At 25.4% G+C, this 24,626-nt stretch overlaps 1 protein-coding gene across 3 annotated transcripts in view; it reads left to right on the forward strand.

Annotated features, from left to right (window-relative positions):
- Nucleotides 1-15,044: 15,044 nt before the first annotated feature.
- The window catches only part of LOC111623937 (sodium- and chloride-dependent glycine transporter 2-like), a 22,593-nt gene continuing 13,011 nt past the window's right edge, over nt 15,045-24,626 (forward strand). Inside the window, exon 1 of one of the 3 annotated variants that reach the window (XM_023366673.1) lies at nt 15,045-15,110. In XM_023366673.1, coding sequence (XP_023222441.1) covers nt 15,081-15,110 — 30 coding nt within the window. In that variant the 5' untranslated portion in view covers nt 15,045-15,080. Of the gene's footprint in view, nt 15,111-20,420; nt 20,583-24,388; nt 24,550-24,626 lie in introns of those variants that run through there. The other 2 variants (XM_023366672.1, XM_023366675.1) reach the window with 2 other exon arrangements.

Here is a 24,626-nt window from a genome sequence, read left to right on the forward strand (position 1 = left end):
GGATGTATTTTTGTACATGTGTAGAATATGTAGCAGCCAACTGTGTGGAACACTGTCAAATGTTTTTCTGTAGTTTATATATCTCATGTGTATTATGAAACACTGAGAATTTGGAATGATGATTTATACATTTCCGATAATCCCTTAAAATAAGGGCATGATCTGATGCAAAGAATATTTTTACTGAAATCACAAAAGACGTCAAGATTGCTATTGAATGTTTGGACGTTTTTTTTAATAATATAGAATTCCGGGATGAAATCATTTTAATTCAAGGAAATTTCTGTGAATGTCTGTTATTTATAAATAGTATTGTCTAAAACACAATGTGAACAAATCAAATTAATTTAAAAAGTAGCAACGTAGAAAAAATCTCAAACTTAAGAAATATAATTTTTGTTTAGTTTTATCACTCAAACATCTTATAACAGAATAATAGTCATAAATTATTAAACTATTTAATTATATTCGTACTTTTACTATACAAATGCTTGTATTTTATTAATTATATTTCACTCAAAAATGTTTTTAGATTTAAAGTTGTTATTAAATATAATAAACTAGAAAATCAGTTGAAAATCTAAATCTTCATAAAATTCATAATATTTCCATTTTTGTCAAATAAACATTACTTTCATAATACAGTATTTGTTTTAATCTTTCCAACACATTCGATATTTGATTGGTTTCCATATGTAATTTCAAACTGTAGACTATTTTTACAATTTGAAAATCTTTATTTATTTCAAAGTCTATCTCCTATTAAGTACATTATATTTCACAATTACGCCAATGTAGAACAAAGGTCATTCTGTTCACAAAGATATGGGTTATATAATTTTGATGTTTATCATCAATCTTTATTCTTTAATTAAATTAATTTCGCTGTTGAAATGGCTTTTTTTAAATAGCACATGGTCACATTATAATGACTGAACGGTTGTCATTTCATTGTTAAACTGTTAATTAATTTTTATTATATAAAAATTTAGAAAAATATTTCTCGAGGTAAAATTTTTCTTACTTTATATTTATTTTGCCAAAAGTTATTCTCATGTTAATCTCTCTTCTATTTAACAAAATGTAATATAATTCCTTATCGTGCTGAAAAAAAGCGTTACAGGAAAGAAATATTATAATTAAGTAAATATTTTTATTATATAAAATTATTCAATTATTTAATGTTCATTTGTTTCTGTAAATAGTTAATTATGGCACACTTACACAGTAGTATATTAATATTTTCATTAAATAAGAGTGTTTTTCTTCATATATTACTTACATACTATTGTTACTTTTAAAAAATTCAACAAAAACACCTACAGAATTTTGCTGTGTCAATAATAAAATCCAATTTGCAATTGTACTTCGCCCTATTTTTCCAACGCCTCTGATTATAATTGTTGTCGAGGCCATTTAAGTGACGAAGCAATGTTAAACTGTTAAACAAGGAGATAAATATCAAATTACATTGTTACATAAGAATTTTAAAGAAATTATTAATTCTACTTAAGTAATAATGAAGTTAGCCTAGCCCTAGTGTATGAAAAAGATTTAAATGTATGTTAAAGTATAAAATTAAAAAAGCTATATTAATAAAATCAGAAACTTCTTTACTTTTATTCATTGTGTTTGTCAAATGGTCTCATTTAATTATTTAATTTTTAAAAGTATACAAGAATTAACTGTAAGTAGTATCACTAGATGGTGCGAGGTGTCATTACATTTCGGTATTATGGATCAAAAACTTAAATTTTCAGTTTAAACGTGAAATTAAACTGTAATATACAACTGTAATAATGTAAATTGTAAATAAAATTTTTAAAATATAAAATCTTTCGCTATTTTATTAAAAAAACATGCAAAATAAAAATCATTAAATATACCGTATATAACTTTACATTTATTAATAATAATTAGTTATAACGAGTTAAATTTCCATTAATTAAAATATTAATTGTTAATATTTTAATTATAATGCAAATAATAAGAATCAGTTTTGTATAAAAATTAAAAAACTATAATGGTGTTTACAATTATAATTGCATTTTCATTCTTGATTAAAATTTGTAATGAAAATATTAATATATAAATATTTTCAAATATTTATTGTAAATATTACAAATAATATTTTAAAATGTTAAAATGTTATTAAGCAATGTAACATATACAGTATATAAGGTAAAATTAAAGTGATTAATATATTTAATTAGCATGTAAGAGGATAAATATATTTAATCTAACAATATATTCTTATAATTTATATTAAAAAGCAATATAATTAGAATTTGAAATATTTAAAAACCTATTTATAAAAAGTACGCAATTTGTTAATTATAATGTTGTTTGAATTAAAAATTAAATTAAGGAAATTTTAATAATAAACTTATTTAACCTTAAACTTTAAACCCAAAAAAAAATGATGATACCGTAATATTCTGGTGACATCTACAGTTACGTCATCGAATTTAGACGAATAAACGATTAGTATTAAATTCAAAGCTAAAATATTTTATTGAAATTCTAAGTGTTGTATTCAATATTATTATAACTAATTTTAAAATATTTCACGTTTATGATTCTTAAAATGTGAAAAGTCACTAACGTGTAAAAGATTTGTAAAAATATTTTAAAATCATTTACTTTATTTTATTTATTTATTTATTTAAACTGTAACAAACTAAACCAGAATTTTTTAAAACGTTATTAATTAACATAATTATATTTTTTTAATTCATCAAACAGGTAATTACAAAATCAAAAAATAATAAACAAAAATTTCTTGCATATCCTTTTCCTCTCAATATACAAAATCATAACATCTATTTTCGAATTAAATATATACTGTAATTGTTAAGAAATACTTTGTTCTTTCTGTTTATTTGTAATAATGACGTATACCGAAAACATATTAAGCATTAAATAGTATGTAGCGGTATTTATATACCTCGAATGCTAATATTATTAACTGATCAACAATTTTTAAATTGATATCATTTAATTTAAATTAATAAAATATTATATCAATTTAGATTGAAATTTCTTTTTCTAGTAACGGATCTTTAATTCGGAATTTTATTATAAATAGTATTGCGGTCAATTGTTTCCTTTTCTGACTCAGTTATTAACCCATAAAACAATACATTTTATTGAGATCTCTCAGAATAATGACGTCATAATATGTGACATTAACCTGTCTATATTAGGTATGCTCACTATACTGTGGTGTATTCGGTTGGATATGACAATCGAATAACTTTATTTCTCTACAGTTCTGGACTTTTTTCAATGTTTAAAGTTATAAAAACAAAAAAATAATAATAATAAAAAATTGCTAGAAGATAATTAAAAACAGATGTTTAATAATTTTATCAATATCAATTTTATCATCATCTGTAACTTTGTTAATATATTTACTTTTTTATATTTTCGTAATATTAATAATATTAAATTTCTTCTGCTATATTTTTATTCATTCTTCAATTAAATTAAAATTTTTTTAAAAATACATTTAATTTACTTAATTAAAATTGTTTTTATATATAACATTTATTAATTTTCGTTATTTCTACCAGCTTACAAATGTCTTAATTAAATTTTAATTAAGAAAATATTTTATGAAATAAAACTATGCATATGTATACAATTTTGTTCCGTGTATTTTTTTTCTTATAGCTTAATTTAATAATTTAATGATAAATTTAATTTTTGTAAATCTACATTAAGGGGATAATATACAATTTTGCTCCATTCTTAAAACTACGTATTGGATCTAGCTTTATCGCCTTATTTTTCATTTTAGTTTAATTAATGTAAATTTTATCGTAAATGTGATCGTCTTAGGAATTAATTAGCATGTTTATGTGTAAAAATAATTCATAATAAAAATAAACACAAAATTTTATACCTTATAATTTAAAATTTAAAAACTTTAAAGCTGATTTTATTATTTTTTCGGTTTTTATTTTATTTATTTATTCCTTAATTAATTAATACAAATAATGGACAAGGAAGAATCGCCTTCAATAACAAGCGTTTAGATAAATGTAAAATAACAACAATGAGCATGCAAAATGTGAAAAAAACAATAAAAACATATATAAAATATACAAAACATTGAAAAATATTGATTACAATAAAATAAATAATACTATAAATTGTCATTATTATTATATTATTTAGTATTAACTATTTTTTACTATACGATAAGTGTTCGTTGTTAATGAAAAACTATTAAATATTTATGATAATAATTCAATTTTTGTGGACCCTTGACACTTGAGGGCCCAGGTCTTAAGCTCTATTAGTCCCTATGCAGATCCGTCCCTGGGTATATTACAACTAGAGTACGAAAGCCAACACTTTCAGGAGATAAGAGACCATTAAAAAATTTTAAATATAAAAATTGAAATATGTGATATGATTGTGTAAATTAGGAAACCTCATTCGAGTCCGAGCCACGTTGGTACAATTAGTGTAAGGCAGTTTAGTAAGTTATTAAAAAGCAAAAAAAAACTTTATTGAGTTCATTATTTATTAAGTTTATCAGGTATGGAGCAACAGAAGACTAAATCGAGAGGCAATAATCGACTAAAGACTAAAAATTGTCAAAAAAAAGAGTGCAAAATCGGTTTTGAAAAAATGGTCTGCAAAACTGCCAAAAGCATGCCGCAAGGAATTGCCATTCTTTGATAACTTTAATATGGTAAAAAAAAATGTAAATGAAAAGCGAGTTTCGCTTGAACGTAAGTAAATTAAGTTTTCGATTTAAAAAATTGCAGTAGAAGGGTTTTCGAGCAAGAGGAAAAATATAAGGACTGTTTTACACGCATCAACGACAAGGTTCGGTCTTTTCAGGAACCCAACAAGGCTATTTAAGCCTGCTTATAAACAGATAGGATTGTTATTAATTGATTTAATGTTATTGGCATAAACAATGACTTTAGAATATATACCAGTAAAACATCTGTTAATTAATACTGTATAGGGAAAGAAAAATACTGTTGTATATCGCAAAAAGAAGAAAAATTACTAAAAGATAACCCAACTTTAACGAGAAAGATGTAAAACGAAAAGTAATTATTCAGACACGAAATGAAAGCTAAATCAAGATCAAATTCAATACTCAAAATTTCGAAAAGGTATTAGAGAGAACTGAATGTTTTAAGCTTGTTTTAAGTCCAAATAGACAAGAGAAGACAGCTGAATAAGCACTAAATGTTTCAGAATTGTAAATTGCGTGATCACTAAGTTAGAGGAGGTACAGGGTGCCCTAAAAGTAATAAATCCATTTAAAATAAACATAAAATATAAGAGATTTCATTATATCTTTGTTTTGTGTTGCAGACTGTTTCTGTGACTTTTGACGTCGAACATGAATCATGAGGCAAAACCATTGCTTCAAAAGAGGTTTTCAAATAATGAATGTTGGTGAATGGAAACGTTATGAGACCTCCGAGATCGCCATATCTGTCAGCTCCTGATTCTTTTCTCTAGCGCTTCCTCGACGAAAGCGCGTGCGTGAATAAACCAAGAGCAATGCTGTTCTCAGGGACAACATTCTCAGTGCAATTCGTAATTTTGTTCACAAGAAACTTTGGAGAAAGTTATGAAAATGGAAGTGTCTCGAATTTTTCACTTTCGAGATGTGAAAGGTGACCATATACCCAATGATATTTTTCGTAAATAATCTTCAATATATACGCTTTCAATAAATATTACAATTTCTATGTAACGCGTGAAATTGTTTAGTAATCGACAAATCATTTGGATACACTAATTTTGGGACACCCTGTACAAAGAAAACAGAGACCGAAATGTTGAAAAAGATTTCTTTAGAAAAGTAGTAGCAGAATATATCTGTCGAAGTATACAAGACTCAAACAGTTTTAACATTGCTGAATAAATAGTAATTGCTTTAAATAAGTCAGGATCCTTTTTAGGAATGGCAATTAATAACGAGGAATTCCGTAAGTTTGAAATAAAACTATCTTGAAAAATAAGTGAAAATATTTGTGATAAGATGATAGATATCATTAGTTTCAAATTCTTATAAAAAATTGACAGGATTTCCTCAGTACTCAGAAATGCCTGTAATGACTTGAGACAGTTCGTTGACAGAGAAAGTATCTGAGTTATTTTTTTACAACTGTTGCGATATAATGGAATTTATAGAATATTTTGAATGTGTTTGTTATACAATCATAAATAATTTTGTTATTTAAGAAAGGTAAACAATAATGTACACACATACATACATACATATATATTATATACTGTATATATACATATATACAGTATATATTCTATACTGTATNATATATATATATATTATATATATAATATAAATAAATATATGTAGGAATAGTGCTTGAGATAGAGAACTAGAAACTACAATAATCCAGCGTTCGTAACCGTCTTGATAGAATGATAATGTTCTCGCCTTCGTAACGTATTTTTGTCCTTTCTTCCGCGCCGTCATCAACTGTCATCTTCCCTCATTTCTCCCTTTACTTCTCCCTTTTTTTCGTTCTTCTCGTCTCTCCTGCAACACCTCGTAAAATTTATTGTCTTAACGGTTTAGGAATGTTACTCGTCTAAACGACATATATATATATTAATATTTACTAATAACAAAATAAAAGTTATATCAAAATATATTATTTTGACTCCATCCTGTATATTGTAAACACCCATCCATCCTCACTTTCCCCTACATATATGTATAGGAAAGAAGGAGGGTGGTGTGTGTGTATTTACATGTTATCAGTATTGTTTATTAACATATTAGTTTTTAATTAAATTTAATAATGTTAATCAATTTAAAGTATTTAAATTTATATGTCAACTTTTTAATATCGGTATCAAGTAATTTTTAAAAACTAAAAGTTATTTTTAATTATGTATAGATTGTCTACCACACACAGCTTTTTAACAAATATTGTACAAATATATGGCTTAAAATTCTTCAAATATTGTTTATTTATTTTGTTATTTAAAAAATAAAACCATAACGTAACGTTTAAAACTGTTAATGCTCTTTTAACAAGACAAAATAGTTTTAAAATAAGTCTATTTCCCTTCATTTCAATTTGAATAAATACAGTAAGCGTCAAAATCCTCCCTATTTTCGTGCGTAGTCTACAATAGAAAAATAGCAAAAACTATTCGATATGCGAAAGTAAAAGAAGAAGGAAATAAATCAGTTATAATCAGTAGTGATATTCGAAATATTTAACAAAGGGTTCGCTAACAGAAAATTTTTCCTTAACAGTTTTTTTTTTCGCTCAAATGGTGCATTAGCAACATTAGCGCAAAAAACTGACCTTAAGATACCCATATAAATAAAAAAAGATGCGTTCGCAAAATTAAGTCAGTTAAAATTTAACATTGTTTATGCCAGAACTATATTTTTTTATAAAAAATAAAAAAGAGTGTTCAAAATGGTTTATTTTGTACATATTTTAATATTTTTCATTCAAAATATTGGCTTTTTTTAATCAGAAAAAGTCATAGGGAAAGCAGTTAAACAAGAAAAACTTTTTCTAAATCATTTATTTTATCGTTAGGTATTATTATAATAGGCAGATATCATCGTCTCTCGAAACACAATATCTTTCTTATTTCGCTGTCGATAGCTCGACACGTGTTCCTCAGCCACCTTGTATTTTCTCGCGCGCGTGGGATTGTGGGATCGTGGGATCTCTCTTATGACTGGATCTAGTTTCGAGAACTCTCTCGAGTCGCTCGCGATTGAACCTCGTTTCAGTCGAGATTGAAACGGCCGATGGAGGATGCACCAGGCGAACAGGGTATAAGGCTCTAGTTTAGTAGTGTTACAGAGTATAATACGTATATTTTAATATATTTTTTAAAAGAAACAAAACCACTGAGAAATGTTACGTGTGTTTAACAACGGGTTCGGAAAACTTTGAAAATGTTAACAACGGGTTCGGCCGAACCTGTGCGAACCCGCTGAATATCACCACTGGTTATAATATTATTACAATATTCACATAGTAGCAAAAAGTTAAAATAATTTTCATATTTTTAAAATATCTATGATGTATAAATTCTGCTTGTTGGCATTGGGAGGATTTTGACGCATAAATTAATTTGTTATAACATCAACGTTAAGCAATGTAATTTCGTGCATATTGACAACATATTAGCGTATAAATATGCAATTGAGCTACTGCTTGATATGCATCATCATGAAGTTTTCCAGTAAGAAGAAACTCCGCATTGTGGAACTGCCGAAGAAAATGTTTTCTGTTGAGAAAACAGCATTATAAGTTGGTGTTGAGCGTTCGAGTGTAGCCAAAAATAAATTAGTGAACTACCATTTCATGAAAATTTAAGAACTGGCAGGAAGGAAATGTTGAGCACGGAAACAGAAACGTTTGATAACGAGTGGACGTTGCGATACATCATCACAAGTAAAGAGGAAATTGAAACATGGTTTAGGAATAGAAGTGAGTACTTTAACTATCCGTAGATTCCTAAAACGTAACAATTTGAAAGCTCAAAAAGCCTGAACTTTCTAAATTACATAAACAGAAACATCTTAATTTTGCCAAACTACACAGTGTATAAAGACTGGACCTTAGAAGATTGGAAGAGAATTGTATGGTCAGATGAATCCAAAATTAATAGAGTTTGTTCAGATGGGCGAAAATGGGTATGGACTACATCGATGAAGTCTATAACTGAGCGACATTGAAATTTGGTAGTGGTAATCTTATGGTCCGGGACTGTATTACCTATTTTGGGTCTGGGATGCTATGTTCTGTGTCTAATAGAATGGATAGAATGGATAGCGTTATTTACACCGAGATCCTTCACAATTATTTCTTACAGTCTGTTACAGGACTCTTTCATTTATCTGCAAGATAATGATTCAAAAATACATCCAGGAGGAGCAATGTCATGGCTTCGTGATCAAAATATTAGTCCGCTTTAGTGGCCACCTCAATCACCTGATTTCAACCCGATTGAACACATCTGGTTTCTTCTTAAATGTCGCTTGTCTGATAATGCCGCTCCGTCTGAAAGCATCCATCAATTATGAGAACGTGTACAGGATGAATGGAACAAAATAATATTGCACGATTGCAGGAATATTATTAATTTTATGCCTGATCGCATTAGGAAGGTTTTAAAAGCCAAAGGAGGCTATACTGATAATTGATGTATACTTTTTCCATAAATATGATCATTTTTGTCTGCATCAAAATCCTCCCAATGCATATGGTCTTTGTATGTTATTATTATTACTGAAATAATTACGTTGTTCAGATAATTATATATGTAAACATATAAGTATGCAAATAAATATAAAGTTTTTCGTACTAAATGTGCTTTGCAACATATTCCAGTTCTTTAAAATAGTCTCTTGAGTTCTATGAGAGAATTTTGATACTTATTGTATATTGTGGTACACCAATTGACTGCGGCAAAGGATTACTTAATAATAATAACAACATTTATATAATAACAAAAAATTTTATCTTTAAAGGAAAAGTAGACTCACAGAAAGCAGAAACAAATGAACTACACCAGACAACTGAAAACGAATGGCAATAATCGCCATCCCACACAGTATGTAATTATATTTTATTATTTTATAATATTGTAAGTGAATACGAAAATTTTCCATGTGCGTATTTTTCTCTGTGGTCATTTTTCATTGAGAGCAATTTTTCATGTGGGCAATTTTAGATGTGAGTAATTTTCGTGTGGACGTTTTTCTGGTTAGGGTATATAACATATCAGTTACAAGAGGATCTTTGGTACAAAACGTCACATTTATAGTTATAACCAATTCACTGTTTAACTATTAAATAAATTTAGAAGTACAGTATCACGTATCTTCTAAAATGGACAATAATAATAACAATAAACGAAAGGTTATTTTTGTATTACTAAAGTTGCTTGGTAAAACAAAAAAAAAATCTAACAACGAGTTGCATAATTTCCCTGAAAAAAGTTAAAATTGTGTGTGGCGCCATCTGTTATAATATTTTATTTTAAAAACCTTTTATATTATTAATTATTATAAAATGGCAAAAAAGTTTAAATTTGAGGTTAGAGATGAGTTTTATCTAAAAAAATTGTAAATGCTAATAACAAGTAAAATATTTATTACGTTCAATCCCACTCGAGATATGACACATCTCCCAACCCCGTTAACCTATAATTACAAAATTTAATACCCTAATACACAAACCTCACTCCAAAATTTTAGAAATTTTCAACAAAAGGTACAGGAATTATTAATTAAACTTCGAATGGATGAAGAAAATCGTTTCACCCAATCACACGAAACATCCATATAGAAAAATCTCCCCCAACTTTTTTTGCATTTCTCAAAATTTCAAGCTGTCCTAAACTCAAAAATGTAAAAATCTTGGGAGGTCATTTTTTGATCGATCGCCATTACTTTTTCACTATTATATATGTCAACCGGGAAGTAAGAATGTAGTTAAATTATGGTAAAATTCGTTTTTCATCAATAGCAGAAATAATAACAATGATTATATAAAGTTTTGTTGTAATAGTTTACAACATTGCAAATTTTATTTTCAAAGAACTGAATTATCATTTAGTACTTTTCCGGCTGTTATATATATTAGAGGAAAGTATGGGGATGGGTCAAAAAAATTAATCGCCCTAGATTTTTACAATTTTGAACTTGGGACTGCCTTGAAATGCCGAGAAATGCAAAAACAAAAAAATCGGGGGTTGTTTCTATATGTATGAATGTTAGTATGTGTGGGGAGTACGATTTTGTTGATCCATTTTGAAGCTTACTAACTCCTCTGCCGTTTGTCGAAATTTTCTGAAACTTTGCAGGGATATTTGTGTATAAGGAGCATTGATGCTATTAAATTTTGGTGTTTAAAATTCAAGGTGGTGGGAGATAGAGAGAGGTCGTATGTTACATCTTGAATGAAATCAGACTAAATGAAGATTAAATGTTCCATTTATAAAATAATTAATAATATAAGAAGTTTTAAAAAAATTTCATAAAAAAGACGTCACACATAATTTTAACTTTCCTTCCAGGAAAGTTACGCAGCTCATTGCTGGAAGAATTGTCATTAAATATTTCAGAAACTTTTTATAATTTTAATTATTATAAAAATGGCAAAAAACTTAATTTTGAGAGTAGGAATGAGTTTTATAAAAAAAATTGTAAATACTAATATCGAATAAAATCATCATTAAGTCTAGTCCTACTGGAGATACACCCCCATTATCTCCCCCATCACCTCGACTTCTAATCACCAAAATTTAATAGCATCAATCCTCTAATAAACAAACTTCGGTGCAAAAATTCAGAAATTTTCGGCAAAAAGCATAGGAGTTATTAAGCTTCAAACAGGGTTAACAAAATCGTACCCCCGCACACACATATATACACACACTAATATCTATATATACAGAAATTACCCTCGAATTTTTTTGCATTTCTCGGCGTTTCAAGGTGTCCTGAGCCCAAAAATGTAAAACTCTTGGGAAGTTATTATTTGACCGATCGCCATACTTTCCCTCTGTTACATTAACAGCCAGGAAAGTAAAAACAATTAAAAACGGCAAAGAATATTTAACTTTAATTTTTTTAAATGTATCTTAATTTTTAGTTTCTATTATGTTAATTTTAATATCTGCCTCAAGATTTGAAAGTTAATAAAAGTAAAATAAGTAGTAGTCAAATCTTTTTTAATATTGTTTATTTTATGTTTTTTATTTAGTATATTTTGTTAATATCAAATAATTAACGCGTGTAGTTTGATGGATAAATATAGAAATTACATTGCTATATAAATAAAACTTTTTGTAGATAAAGATTTGCGTTTACTTTACAAAGCATACTTATAAATATTTGTTTAAATTATTAATACTGTTTTATATAATGCTTTATTATTGATAAAACTCATTATTATTAGCATTCTTGTTAATTCGAAGCGGAAGTTAATTATACAGAGCAAATTGAATTTGAAAACAAAAAAGAAATTAATTATATTTATTTAAAATTTAATTATATATGTTATTATTTGAATATAACGAAGAATGATTATAGCGATTTTTTTTATATATGATGACGTTTACAAATTTAATTTAAAATGTATGCTCTCCACCTCAAATTAGTAGTGGCTTGTCCCTGTACATCATACTTTTCCTCAGTAGAGTCGTATATATTTAATCGTATATAGTTTATTTGTATTAATTTGTATATAGTTAATCGGAGCTTCCTATTCCTAATGTTTCCATATCTGGTCTTGAATTTCATGTGTTTAACTCCATTCTCGAGATTAACAAAAGACGGTCGGACAGACGGACAGACGATAAAGAGAAATTATAGGTATACGATTTTTTCGAATTGCAGCCCAATTAACATATATTTTAAACTACTAATGTTATTACTAAAATAATAAATAATCATGTTTCTGTATATAAGTAAATGGTTTTTATAGCAATTTCAATGTTTAATTTTAACTTTCGTGTATTTAAATAGAAACAATTTGCTGGAATTTTTTTTATATATAAAGTTCGTAAAAAAGTAAAAAAGATAAACAAATCATTAAATTTTATATATATTTTTCGAGCTATTAAATTTTAATCGAGGAAACGAATAGACATTAGAGGCTCTCTCTCGGTTTCCTTAGTACTTCTTAATGTTAAAAGCATAAACTTTATGTCATAAATAATTATATCATTAATTTCATGGGATTTAAATTAATTTTCTTATCACTTTCCTTCATAAATTGGATACAAAATAGGTTATAACTTCTTCTCCTCTTAGACTTTTTGTATTATTTCCAAAACATTATTATTATTTCATTTAATGTTATTAATATCTAATTACAGTATTATTTTAAATTATGATTCTATTTCGAATAGAATGTTATTATAATATACTTCTTGATTAACTTAAATTAAATATTATGTATAATTCAATTAATAAAATTTCTTATTAAATGAGAAAAAAATTGGATTATTATTAATTGTAAAATAAAAAAATCTTAAATAATTTAGTAGTTTTATATTATATTCTGAAAGATAACTATGAAGTGTGAAACTGTTTAAACGAAAAATAAAATTTTTATTAATATAATATTTTCTTTTTCTATCATAAAATAAACTAATATTTGTATTTCTGCAATGTCAAAGTTTAATGGCTTTCAATTATCGTTAAATGTCATATTTAATAATAATGTAAAATAAATAATTTAGGAAAAAATGAGTTAAACGAAAATGAAAACGAACTGACATTGTATGGAAAATGATTTCAATAAAGAAGTAATATTTTATTAAGAGCAATACTAAAACAATACGAAATTTTAAAGGATGAATTTTCACTTTAATCAAATTGACTTATTATAAAAATAACAATTGATAAACTTTTATGTAACAATGACTAGAAATAATACTTACGTAAAAAAGGAAAAGTAATAGAGAGGTTACGGCCGAAGTTTTCATTTCTAAAACGTGAACGTCGAACGTCGAGCGCCACTATATTTTAAATGGCGCTCGACGTTCAACGTTCACGTTTTAGAGATGAAAACTTCGGCCGCAACCTCGCTAATTACAGAACTTCTTGGAAAAAAAATTAAAATTGAAAAATTTTATTTTGAAATTATTTACAATATCGAAGGAAACGATTAGGTTATTGTTTCTCTTAAACTTATTATTTTTTGTAATAAATTTGAATTTATAAAGTTTAGTTTCGAAATTTTATTCTCATCTAATTATTTTCGAATTATAAAAATGAAAATTGAATTAGAGAAACAAGTAATTGTTTTATAACAAATCAGTAAATAAAATAGTAGAGGAATTTTCTTGATACTTATTTTATCATTTTACCATAATCTTAATAACGATGCTGTAAAAATCATCAAGTTATAAATATATATAAATATATAAATATATATATAAATATATTTTTTTTAGGATAAGCTTATACTCGTATTTTACTTAAATTAAGCTATATTATATAGCTATGTATCTAGATTAAGTAAACATTCTTTTTATATATTGCATTAAAATATATTAAATACTTATAGACAACTTTCTGTTATTATAGTACATTATAATACATAAAAACTTATCTAGAATGTAGTTAAGCTCATATATAAATTCTATATTTCGTTAAATTGTTTTATCTCGAAGATTTAATACATATAAATTATATTTTAACAAAGTTACAGCTTGATAAATCAACCGTTTTCGGACTTAGATATAAATTCTTAAGAAACCTTCTAAGTTTGACATACATTTTCGTTTAAAGTAGCTATTTAGTTGCACAATTACTGACGTCATTTTTCCTAAAGTATACAAAAAATGAAGAAACTGATACATTACTTTCAGAGATATCTCCGAATCGACGAAGTGAAAGAAAAAAACAAATGAGGAAAAGAAAGAAAAAGAACTTAACGCATAAATAGATTTAATATTTTATACAACGACTGTAATATTCAATAAATTATTTGTTCATATTAACTATTTCTTGTCATTCGGCAACAATCTAAATATGTCCTGAATCGTACAGGTTTTTGTCCGTTAAAATTGCACAATTTGTAGTAATGCGATAATTCAGGAAATTTCCTTGAACTTTTCTAAGAAATCTCATTCCTTCACCGAATGGATTAAGGAAAATCTATTAAAATTAAATGATTCAGAAAATTATATAAGGATTTAACAAAGATTATAGATTATATATTAAAACCGCGCTAATATCTAATATTCATAATTTACTGTAGTGTCAATACATATATACATTAAAATAAATAATATGTATATATAAAATGATAAATAATATAAATCGAATCTTTAAACTTGTTCAGAGTTATAATCAATTTGTAAAAAACATTCTTTAATACATTCAAAAATATAAGGAGGAAAAAAAATTAATAAATAAAAATATAATCGGTTGATATCGTTTATTTTTAATGAAATTTGTAATTGTTTGCTTACGTCATTATACGAAATAAAAACCTGTTCACATCAACCTTAAGTTATAGTTTCTTGTTTGACCTGTTACGGGTCTGACAGACATCGCACCGGTAAGAACAATAATGGTTGGTTATACACAGAGTTCTAATACTGTAAGTAGAATAATTATATAAGGTAGAAAAATTTTTAATGTGTATAATTTATGTCATTTCCATATTTTCTGTCTTATGTTTATTGTTAGATTTTACAGTTAAAATTTGTTTTATTTTTCAATAAATAATTATGGAATAATTAATTTTATGCGAAGAAAAATCCCATTTTAAATTTATTGTTTTGCCCAAAAATTTAATGATATTTATATAATTATTTTATTAGGAATTGCTTTTAAATTATGAGACTCGTTTCTCTATAAATATATAAGTGGTATGTTTATAATTCGAAACATTAGAATGTCATATAACTTTCAAGATTATAAAAATATTTTTGAATATAATTTTACTTCAATATTTATTCTTTATTGTCAAAAATAGTTACAAGTTAATAAAATTATAAGCAAAATAGTAAATAATCCTAAAAATAAATTTAAATTATTAATTATTATATAATATAGATTTAAACAGAATATAAAATGAGTATAAAATCCATTACTCTTATTTATGTAACGTCCTTTCGTTTAATTAGATCTTACAAAGTAATTGTCATAAGCTTTTATAACTTTATGTAAATTATCAATTTTGTATAAAATTAATTTATTATTCATTTTATTGGTTTTTAAATGTAATAGATTTATAATTAAACTCAAGATTGAATTTTATCCATGACTAAATATCTTGAGGTATAAGTTTTTTTTTTTATAAATAAATGCGTGTGAATATAAAAATTTATTTTTAAAAATTAAGAATTGCACTATTAACTGTAATTAAGCATGCATAATTTTCACTGTATTTTTTTAAAATTAAGTAATTATATTTTTTTAAATTTAATGATTTTTTTAAATTTCTTTTTTAATTAACAAGTATAATAGGTTTACGTGTTTATATTTATACAAATTTACATGCATGTATTATTTTTTAAGTTCTCAAAAAATGTTACCTTACATTTCACGGAGAATAATCAATTATTCGTTTATATAAAAAATATATAATGAATCACGAAGATATAAGATATTTATATCCTTCATTGAATTGAATAAACACTCGTAATGTTACAGTCCCAGACACTATTTAAGTAAAGAATTGTGAAAAATAACGAAAATTTTACAAGAAATAGCTCAAACTATTAAAAATTTTAAGAAAATATTTATTAAACAGAAACCTTAAAAGAAATATTTCAAAAAACTGCGAAAGGATTTCACTGTTACAGTAAAGTTTACAGAAAAGAACACTTCGTGAGAATAGGACACGTATTAGCACAAAATATATTCCATTAACTGCAACATTTTTTTCTATATTAATGTATATCATGGTAAATATGAGATGAAAATTTCTGAAATTAATAAGCTTATTGAAAAATTAGAACAAAGTTTTATATCAATTTGGAAGATTATAATGGTAAAGAAAAAATAGAGAGTCATGTTTTACGATATTTTATTTACTATATATGTGTTTAAAATTTTTTTAACTACAAATATGTAACGATTTAACTGTAGAATGTTTTGTGTAATAAAAGTATCTCGTATGTAATAACATATAAATATGCTATACATGGTTCTGTAGATCCGTATATGTTTTATAAGTAACCTATAGTGCAAAATGGAATACAGTTTTTTTAATTACACAAATACGGTGTAAAATATTTATAATACGCATTTACACATCATGCCCAAAACATAAAAATGATAAAAGTAAACTTACCATATTATTCTACACTATGCAAGTATATGGGGTCGATTTGTCAAAATTACAAGCAATTCTCGAGCTGTTTATTATTGTGTTTTAATAACAATTTTGAAATAGCAAAAGTATGGCTTTCCAATTGAATTTTCTTTAATATCCGCTGCCTTCATTTATTTGACAGTGTGTCTCATAAATTCGCAATCAGTAACCTGTCTTAATTCTCTGAAAACTTTGTTATTGAAGTAAATTTTTCATAATTCTTGCAACGATGCACTTGTTACCTTTTTTCTTGTTTCTGTTAATATTGCAATTCTTCCACAATTTTTTAAAAAGTCTATTTTCTAGTTTTTAATTTGTATATTTTTATTTGATAAATGTTTTTCAAAATTTTTTAAACGTTTTCATTATTTTTTGCAATTTTCGTTTAAATAATGTCAGAAATTATAAATAAAAAATGCTTAGTTATAAACTATATACTATATAATAAACTCGAATCGTGAAGTAATATTAATATTTTATAGACCTACAGATTTGTTTTATTTCATATTTATATTATAAAAATATTAATCCTAGAAAAGAAATTTTTTGAAAATTAATGTGTATTTTATGGTTTTGGGAGTGAAATTTTAAAATTCGATAGATCTTTCAGTTGTACAAAATTTTGGATGATCCGNAAAATATATAGACAAAAATATGACCTAAATATATATCTTATTTGTATTATGTGCTTTAAATTTATAATTTAGACATTTATAAAGTATAATAAATATTTTAATAGTCAATCCTGGAACCATGTCGTTCTACTTTTACTAGTTTCCTATAAAAACTAATTAGTCCAAAACAACGCTTGTCTCGTCAAACATCTTTATTCAGTAAATTGCAGTTCAATGGCAATAGATTCATTTGGGATCATTTGTCCCCTCTTTAATGTAGAATTTTACGTTGTCCCTATCAGATTTTCATTAATAGCCAATAGGAACATTGTAAAATTTCATACCGAAGAGGAAAATAATAATAATGTCTCGTAAACTAGTGTATTAAATAAATGATAACAGTTCTAGCCTCTTTCAACAGAAATATTTTATTTATCAAACGTATGGCAAAGAGTAATTATTATAGAGAAAATTGACACAAATATTGGAATTCAATTATATATTCATTGTGATTGTCTTTTCTTTAGTTAAGGATTAATTTTAAAAAAAAACTTAATTAGGAATTCTTTTAAATATGTTTCCCTTTTTTATGTTCTTTATAAGCAATTTTTATATAAGTTTTGCTTAGTAATGCATTTTTTTAATATATAAGAATAAATTCTAAAATTAAAAATATATTGCGATTTTCGACAAAGTTTCGTTGCAGTTTTGTACAGAATGAGAATTTTAATTTAAAACGTAGTGAAGTAAATAAAATGAATAATAGAAAAGATTAAATTCTGACTACTGTAAATAAATCTGTAGTTAATATAATCCAAAAGTAATAACTTTCTTTCTGGATAACAGTCGTAACTTTATATATCAAATTTAGTCAACAAATTCATTGTTTAAGTATTCGGATCAAATTATTTCTCTTAAAATGTCTATGAAAATCTTAAAAACAATTTTATAAAATATGTGTTGTAACTTTTTAAAAGTTATAAATAATATAAATAATTAAAATATCCTACAGTATGAGAAAAATGCAATCTTCTCTTCTCTCTCTCTCGTTTTGCAAAGCATGACAAAACAAAACATAATTTGGGTCGGATTTTGTTTTTATTAAGCGAAACATAACTAACTGTGATGAGTTGATCATGTGATACAGCAGTATTGCCTTCATTACTTCATCTAAAAATTTTTTAACATTGTTTTTATGAAATAGAATTTTATATTTATTTAAAACTATAATTCGTGTCATCGAATGTATGAATTAATTTAATTTCATTCTGAAAATCTCTCACTTCGTGTTACATGTATTATAACAAAACTGTACTATTTATTTACTAATTATGATATATGATAGTACAGTAGACCCCTATAACGCGGGTTTATGTAATGCGGATTCGTATACCGCGGCGAAAAAATTGTTACCGTATTCGTATAAAGACGCTAAAAGAGACTCGTAAAATGCGGTAAAACGTCATCACCGACTCGTGTCGCGACAGGATTGGTCGAATCTGGACCAATAGTGGACGAGCAACCGAACTACTTACACGCTACGGAGAGTTTAGGCGAGTAAGTTGAGTTTACTATCGTCTGTACAGTATATAGGCCTAAATTAGGTACTGTAAGTCTAATACAGTACTGTAATTTTATACATTTCTTGTGAAAAAAACATTTCTTATTCAACGTTCATAAAAATTATTTCTTATTAATGATGTCTCCAAAGTTCAACGAATTTTTCGCAGAAAAATAACTTATCAGAAAATGCGCTCGCCGTTTGGTGCGCTGCTCCGCGACGAAAACAAGCTTAAGCAATGGCGTCGTCTCGCAATGGCACACTCTGTAAGTAATCCTACAATTTTTTGTTTATAGCATAGTTTATACAGATTATTCCCAAAAAATTATACGTGTTTTGGAAGTGTTGAATCAAATTAGTCTAGAATCGATTAATTTTATTGAAGAAAACCTTTCAAACAGCCGTAGTCCATAAACTTCACACGTGTCGGGCTGTGATTGGCTCATGTATTTAAGGATTCCTACAACGCGAAATTCTTATAAAGCGGAACGTATCTACCGCGTTATAGGGGTCGACTGTACTATAATGTTTCTGTGAAACCTGTAATTTCTAATAGAAGAAATTTGAAATGTTTAAGTAAAGTTAATACAGTAGACCACCTATAACACGGTAGATGATTCCGTGTTATATGAATTCCGTGTTGTACGAGTCACCTAGATTTCACAAATATATGTGCCGGACTGTGGACGGCTCTCGTATTTGTAAAATCTAAGTGACTCGTACAACACGGAATTATCTACCGTGTTATAGGGGAGTCTACTGGATATGACATTATGAATATGACTATTGGATATGACATTTTATCATATACATTACCTGTATTAACATACATGATAAAATTAGAAGAATTAGAAATAGATTTTAAAATGTTCGTTTAAAAATTATTTAATAAACCATTGATTTAATCTCTTAAAATGTTAGTCTTTACTCTATAAAAATTAAAAATTCGCTTATTTATCTTTAATACAATATAGTCTACCTAAATTTATGTTTACTATAAAAATAATATTGCAACTTGCAAAAATTAAAAAGAAATCGTTTATTATTTATAAAAATATTTAAATTAGTTTTTGATTTCTCTTTTTTATATATAAAATACTTTTAAAATTAATTTAATTGATTTTTAAATATAAATTAACCAATACAAAACTACAATTAAAAATTTTTAAAGTTCGTAAATTAGGTCAATGTGAACATTGAATTGTTTACCCCAGTTACAAATCGTATGGAAACATGGAAGATTGAAAGTTGCGTGCTTATTCATGGTTACATATACACTATATTTATAGATTCTAAAGATAATAATTTCATAAATCGTATCTACATATCTGCTTTTTTTCTTTATACAAGTTTAATGTTAGACGTTAATTATGGTTTTATGAATTTTAATATATTTAATTTCACACTAAATTCTAGCTCTTTCTTATATAAGTTTAAACCTGTTAAATTTAGTTTTCAACAGGTGGGGAAGGCTGATTAAATATAAATAATGACACAAACTGCTCATGCGCTTTCAAAAACTTCGAATTCAATATCATTATGTCCAGCAAAACAAAGGTGCAACCGTTAAGTAGAGTAAGTTTAAATTAATTAACATTTATTATATTTTCTTACAAAATATATAGACAAAAATATGACCTAAATATATACATCTGACCATTTATAGAATTCGTGTTCTTAATCTTTTATTATATTTTCTAATAAACAAAAGTAATGTTAATAATTTTCTATTATTAATTTTATTATAATTAAACCTTTTACATTTCGTAAGTAGTTTTTGTTTATCTAATATCAGCGGATTAATTTTCGTTTACTGCTTAAGTGAATATTACATAGCTGTTCCTTATAATTTTATCTTGTATAATAATATCGGTTTTTATAATCAATATAATGAATTATTTTATTATTTTAAGGTTATTTAATTATTTTTCAACGGAATATTTAACGTTTCTCTAGAAATGACAATGTAGACTTATGTGAAAGGTGCGAACCTTTCTTTTTTTTCCATTAAGCATCATGACAGGAAATAATTCCTATTAAATGATATCATTTCCTTTTTATTAAAGATACTTTTATTTTCTGTAAAATTTTTGTTAATCATTATTTTTGCATTATGTTTTAATTGTTTCTTTGGTTCTTAATTGCATTAATATCAGCATATGTTAAAACCATTCTCATTAAATATAACCAAAAATTTATACTACTTTACATGCAGTATTTTTCCTATTTATTGTTGATAATGCACTTAAAATTAAATTTATTCTTGAATGTTTCAAACTTTTTTTTATAATTAAACTCACAATAAAAATATCCGAAATCCCAATTAAATCGAAAAATTCAATTAAAAAATTCTCAAACGAAACAGCAAGGTAATAAAATTAACAAAATTACGAAGTCATCATATTATAATACTAAGGTAGAGGAATTTGATGTGTAAAACGAAATATAATTTATTTTCTTTGAAAAATAGAGATCTAAAATTTAGGATATTTACTGTAATAATATTTAAATAAAGCTAAATATTTAAACAATAGTTATAAAACTTATATTCATATATCTCTTTCGTGTTTTATTCTATTATTTCCGTAAATAAAAGAGACGAAAAATAAAGTAAAGCGAAAGTGAAAGTCTAGTTTTGCAGGTGAAACACTATATCTATTCATTCATGGTCAAAAATATATTATTTTGATAAAACAAAATCAAACTTTAAATAAAATAATATTACTTATTATATAAATTTCAGATTACAGAGTTTATTATTACAAATATAAAAGAACTTATCGATTGACCTTGACCTATTATCTGAAATTGAATTTGGAATAAACTTTGATTTACTTTCTTTTATTTACATATCCATTATTATAATAAATATTAAAAATTATTTTTAGATAATTTAATCTAAAATTAGTCTCTATTTTAATTATTTATAATACCACAGATTATATATTATATTTAATACAGTATTCAAAGTTTTTGTGCATCATTAGAACATCATTGATTATTTATTGTGTTTTAATCGAACAATTAATAATTAATAAATAAATTTTGATTAAATTATTGATGATGACAAAGTTTATTTACAATTTTATATAATCTTTTATTGAAATTCTTAATATAAATCTGTTAAAAAATTAATTTAGGTTATTTGGTTACGAATTTTTCCTGAACTAGTAATGAAGCCATGGAATTGTTCTACTATTAATAAAACATTATGCAAATATATAAATTCTATATTTTTATGTTGATAATTACAAATAAATTGCTGTAGATTGATAGATTAAAAATTATTATAGTCAGTTGTATTGATATATTTATAATTCATTAGAAATACAATTATAATTTACTATACTCAATTATGTTGAAAGCCAATCGTCATCATTATACGAGTATTGTCTTGGTAAGCAGAATAAATGCAAATTAAGTTGTGAAACTCTATGCAAAAGTTAATTGAAAACGTTAACAAATTTATTCTGTTAAATATGATCAAATTATTCTGTTATTTAATTTCATTAAAAATTTTAATTGTTGTATAAGTTCTCGGGATATTCTTCGTGAGAATTTTACTGAATTTCAATTGATTTATGTAATATAATTAACATAATGTAGCCTATATGAAAAATTTATCCTAGTTTTCTACGTAATTTTATACTTTATAGCGTTAAGTTTTAGTATGATAGCAATGAAAGAAAAAAAAATTGAATTCAAACATTTCTTCATTTGAATAATTTGAATTACCGTGAAAAATTTCTTAAAACCATTTAATAGTTGTACAATTTGAACTTGAAACACAATTGACGTCATGTTTTTATTGACATTTTGATACAGTATTTCCGATGATTCACAAATAACCTATACGTATAATTATCTTAATAGTTTACAAATGTTGAAGTAGTTATATTTACATATATGCTTTGATTTTAATATAATTCTACGGACTTATTTTACAATTAGAATATTTTAGGCCTATATAAATCTGATAAAATTTTCAGGTAAATAAAATCATACTGTCACAAAATCTAGTTTAAATTTTTATATTATCCATGGATATGATTTCCATTTAAAACTGTTTTATGTTAATACGAGGAAACGATTTTTTATGTCGTTGAGACAAAACGAAGCACTGTATTTACCTTGTTATAATTTAAGTCCATTAACATATAACAAAAATAACATATTTAAAAAATTTGAAATTCCTAACTATAAGGGTTTCATACTTTATTTATTTCCACTTAAACTTTATTTAGAAAATAAACAAACGATCAATTTTTTGAAAAACGATGTCCCCATGTTCTAAAATAAAATTAAAAATCGATCATTTATTAAGACAAACTTAATTAAATACGTGTATATACAACATTGCGTATTTTCTTAAGAGAATCTCGTTTACTTAATTTTTTAAGTAGCCTACTAGATACATTATTATTTAAAATGATAAAGTTTTAAGACCTAATACTATGACATAAAATAGATATAGAAGGTAAGATAATTATAAAAGAATGTCATTCAAGTGGCTTCCGTTGAAGAGAACAATAAAGAAATTACATAGACAAATACCGTGGGATTTTATTATTTCCTGTGAGTCTGTGAATGAATGACCTAAAATAATATATACTTCAGTAATAATAATTACTAAAGAATGTACGCAAATATTGCATTACTATTAAATAAACGGAATTTCCACCACTTCTAAACATAAATACGTACGAGAAATTTATTAGAAATTTAAACGTTTGCTTACTCATGTCGGCACGCCTTTATTATCTTCTTTTAACTTAAAATTTCCCGGATTCGTAGTAACGGGAATTATAAAACAGCTTGTAATCTATCTTTACAACACATGTTTCTAATGTACACTCGATCATTCATCGTGCGAATAATCAGTAGTAATTTTTTTTTTAATGTAAACATAGACAAACTTGATACTTTTGTAATATTATTATAGTTTAAATGCTTAAAACAATAAATGTAATTGCGCAGAAAGTTCTGTAAGTGATATGTCATTAAATTATTTTTATACAATTAAAAGAAATTTTAAATAACTTAAAATGTTTTGCTTATATAATTGAAAAAAAAATTGGGAATCCATATTAAGGAAATCTGATAGCAAATCAAGTTCATGGCGATGAATTAAATAGGTCAAGTCGGGAAATATCGAAAGTTTAATGGCACTTTCTTCGAACTACTGTATTTATTTATTATTTTTTTTTTATTTAGATACTTCCTTCAAGATAATTGTTGATATTTTTTAATAAATATTTAACATTTCTCTATATGGAAATAAAATAGATTGCTATCAAATGGGATGTTGCATCACATTAGCACATCAAATACGTGATATATTAAGCAGAAAATCGCAGGAAATGCTTATATTTCTCGTAATCGACAAAAGGGAAATACTATTTTCTAAACATTAAAATTCTAATATATAAGTAAGTGCGTGGGTGATTGCTTATACCTGTTGAAATATAAAAGTGTCGAACACATACGAGAATAATATCAGTTACAGCTAGCAACTACCACAATGACTATCCTCAACTCAAAGGTAATTTGTGATACTTTGTACTGTACTTTTTAAGATCAATATCAGTCTGTTATTGTTATTCTATATTCCGTATTATA

This window comes from Centruroides sculpturatus, unplaced genomic scaffold (assembly GCF_000671375.1).
Source record: "Centruroides sculpturatus isolate CEXI.00-Female unplaced genomic scaffold, Cexi_2.0 scaffold455, whole genome shotgun sequence".
NCBI lineage: Eukaryota > Metazoa > Arthropoda > Arachnida > Scorpiones > Buthidae > Centruroides > Centruroides sculpturatus.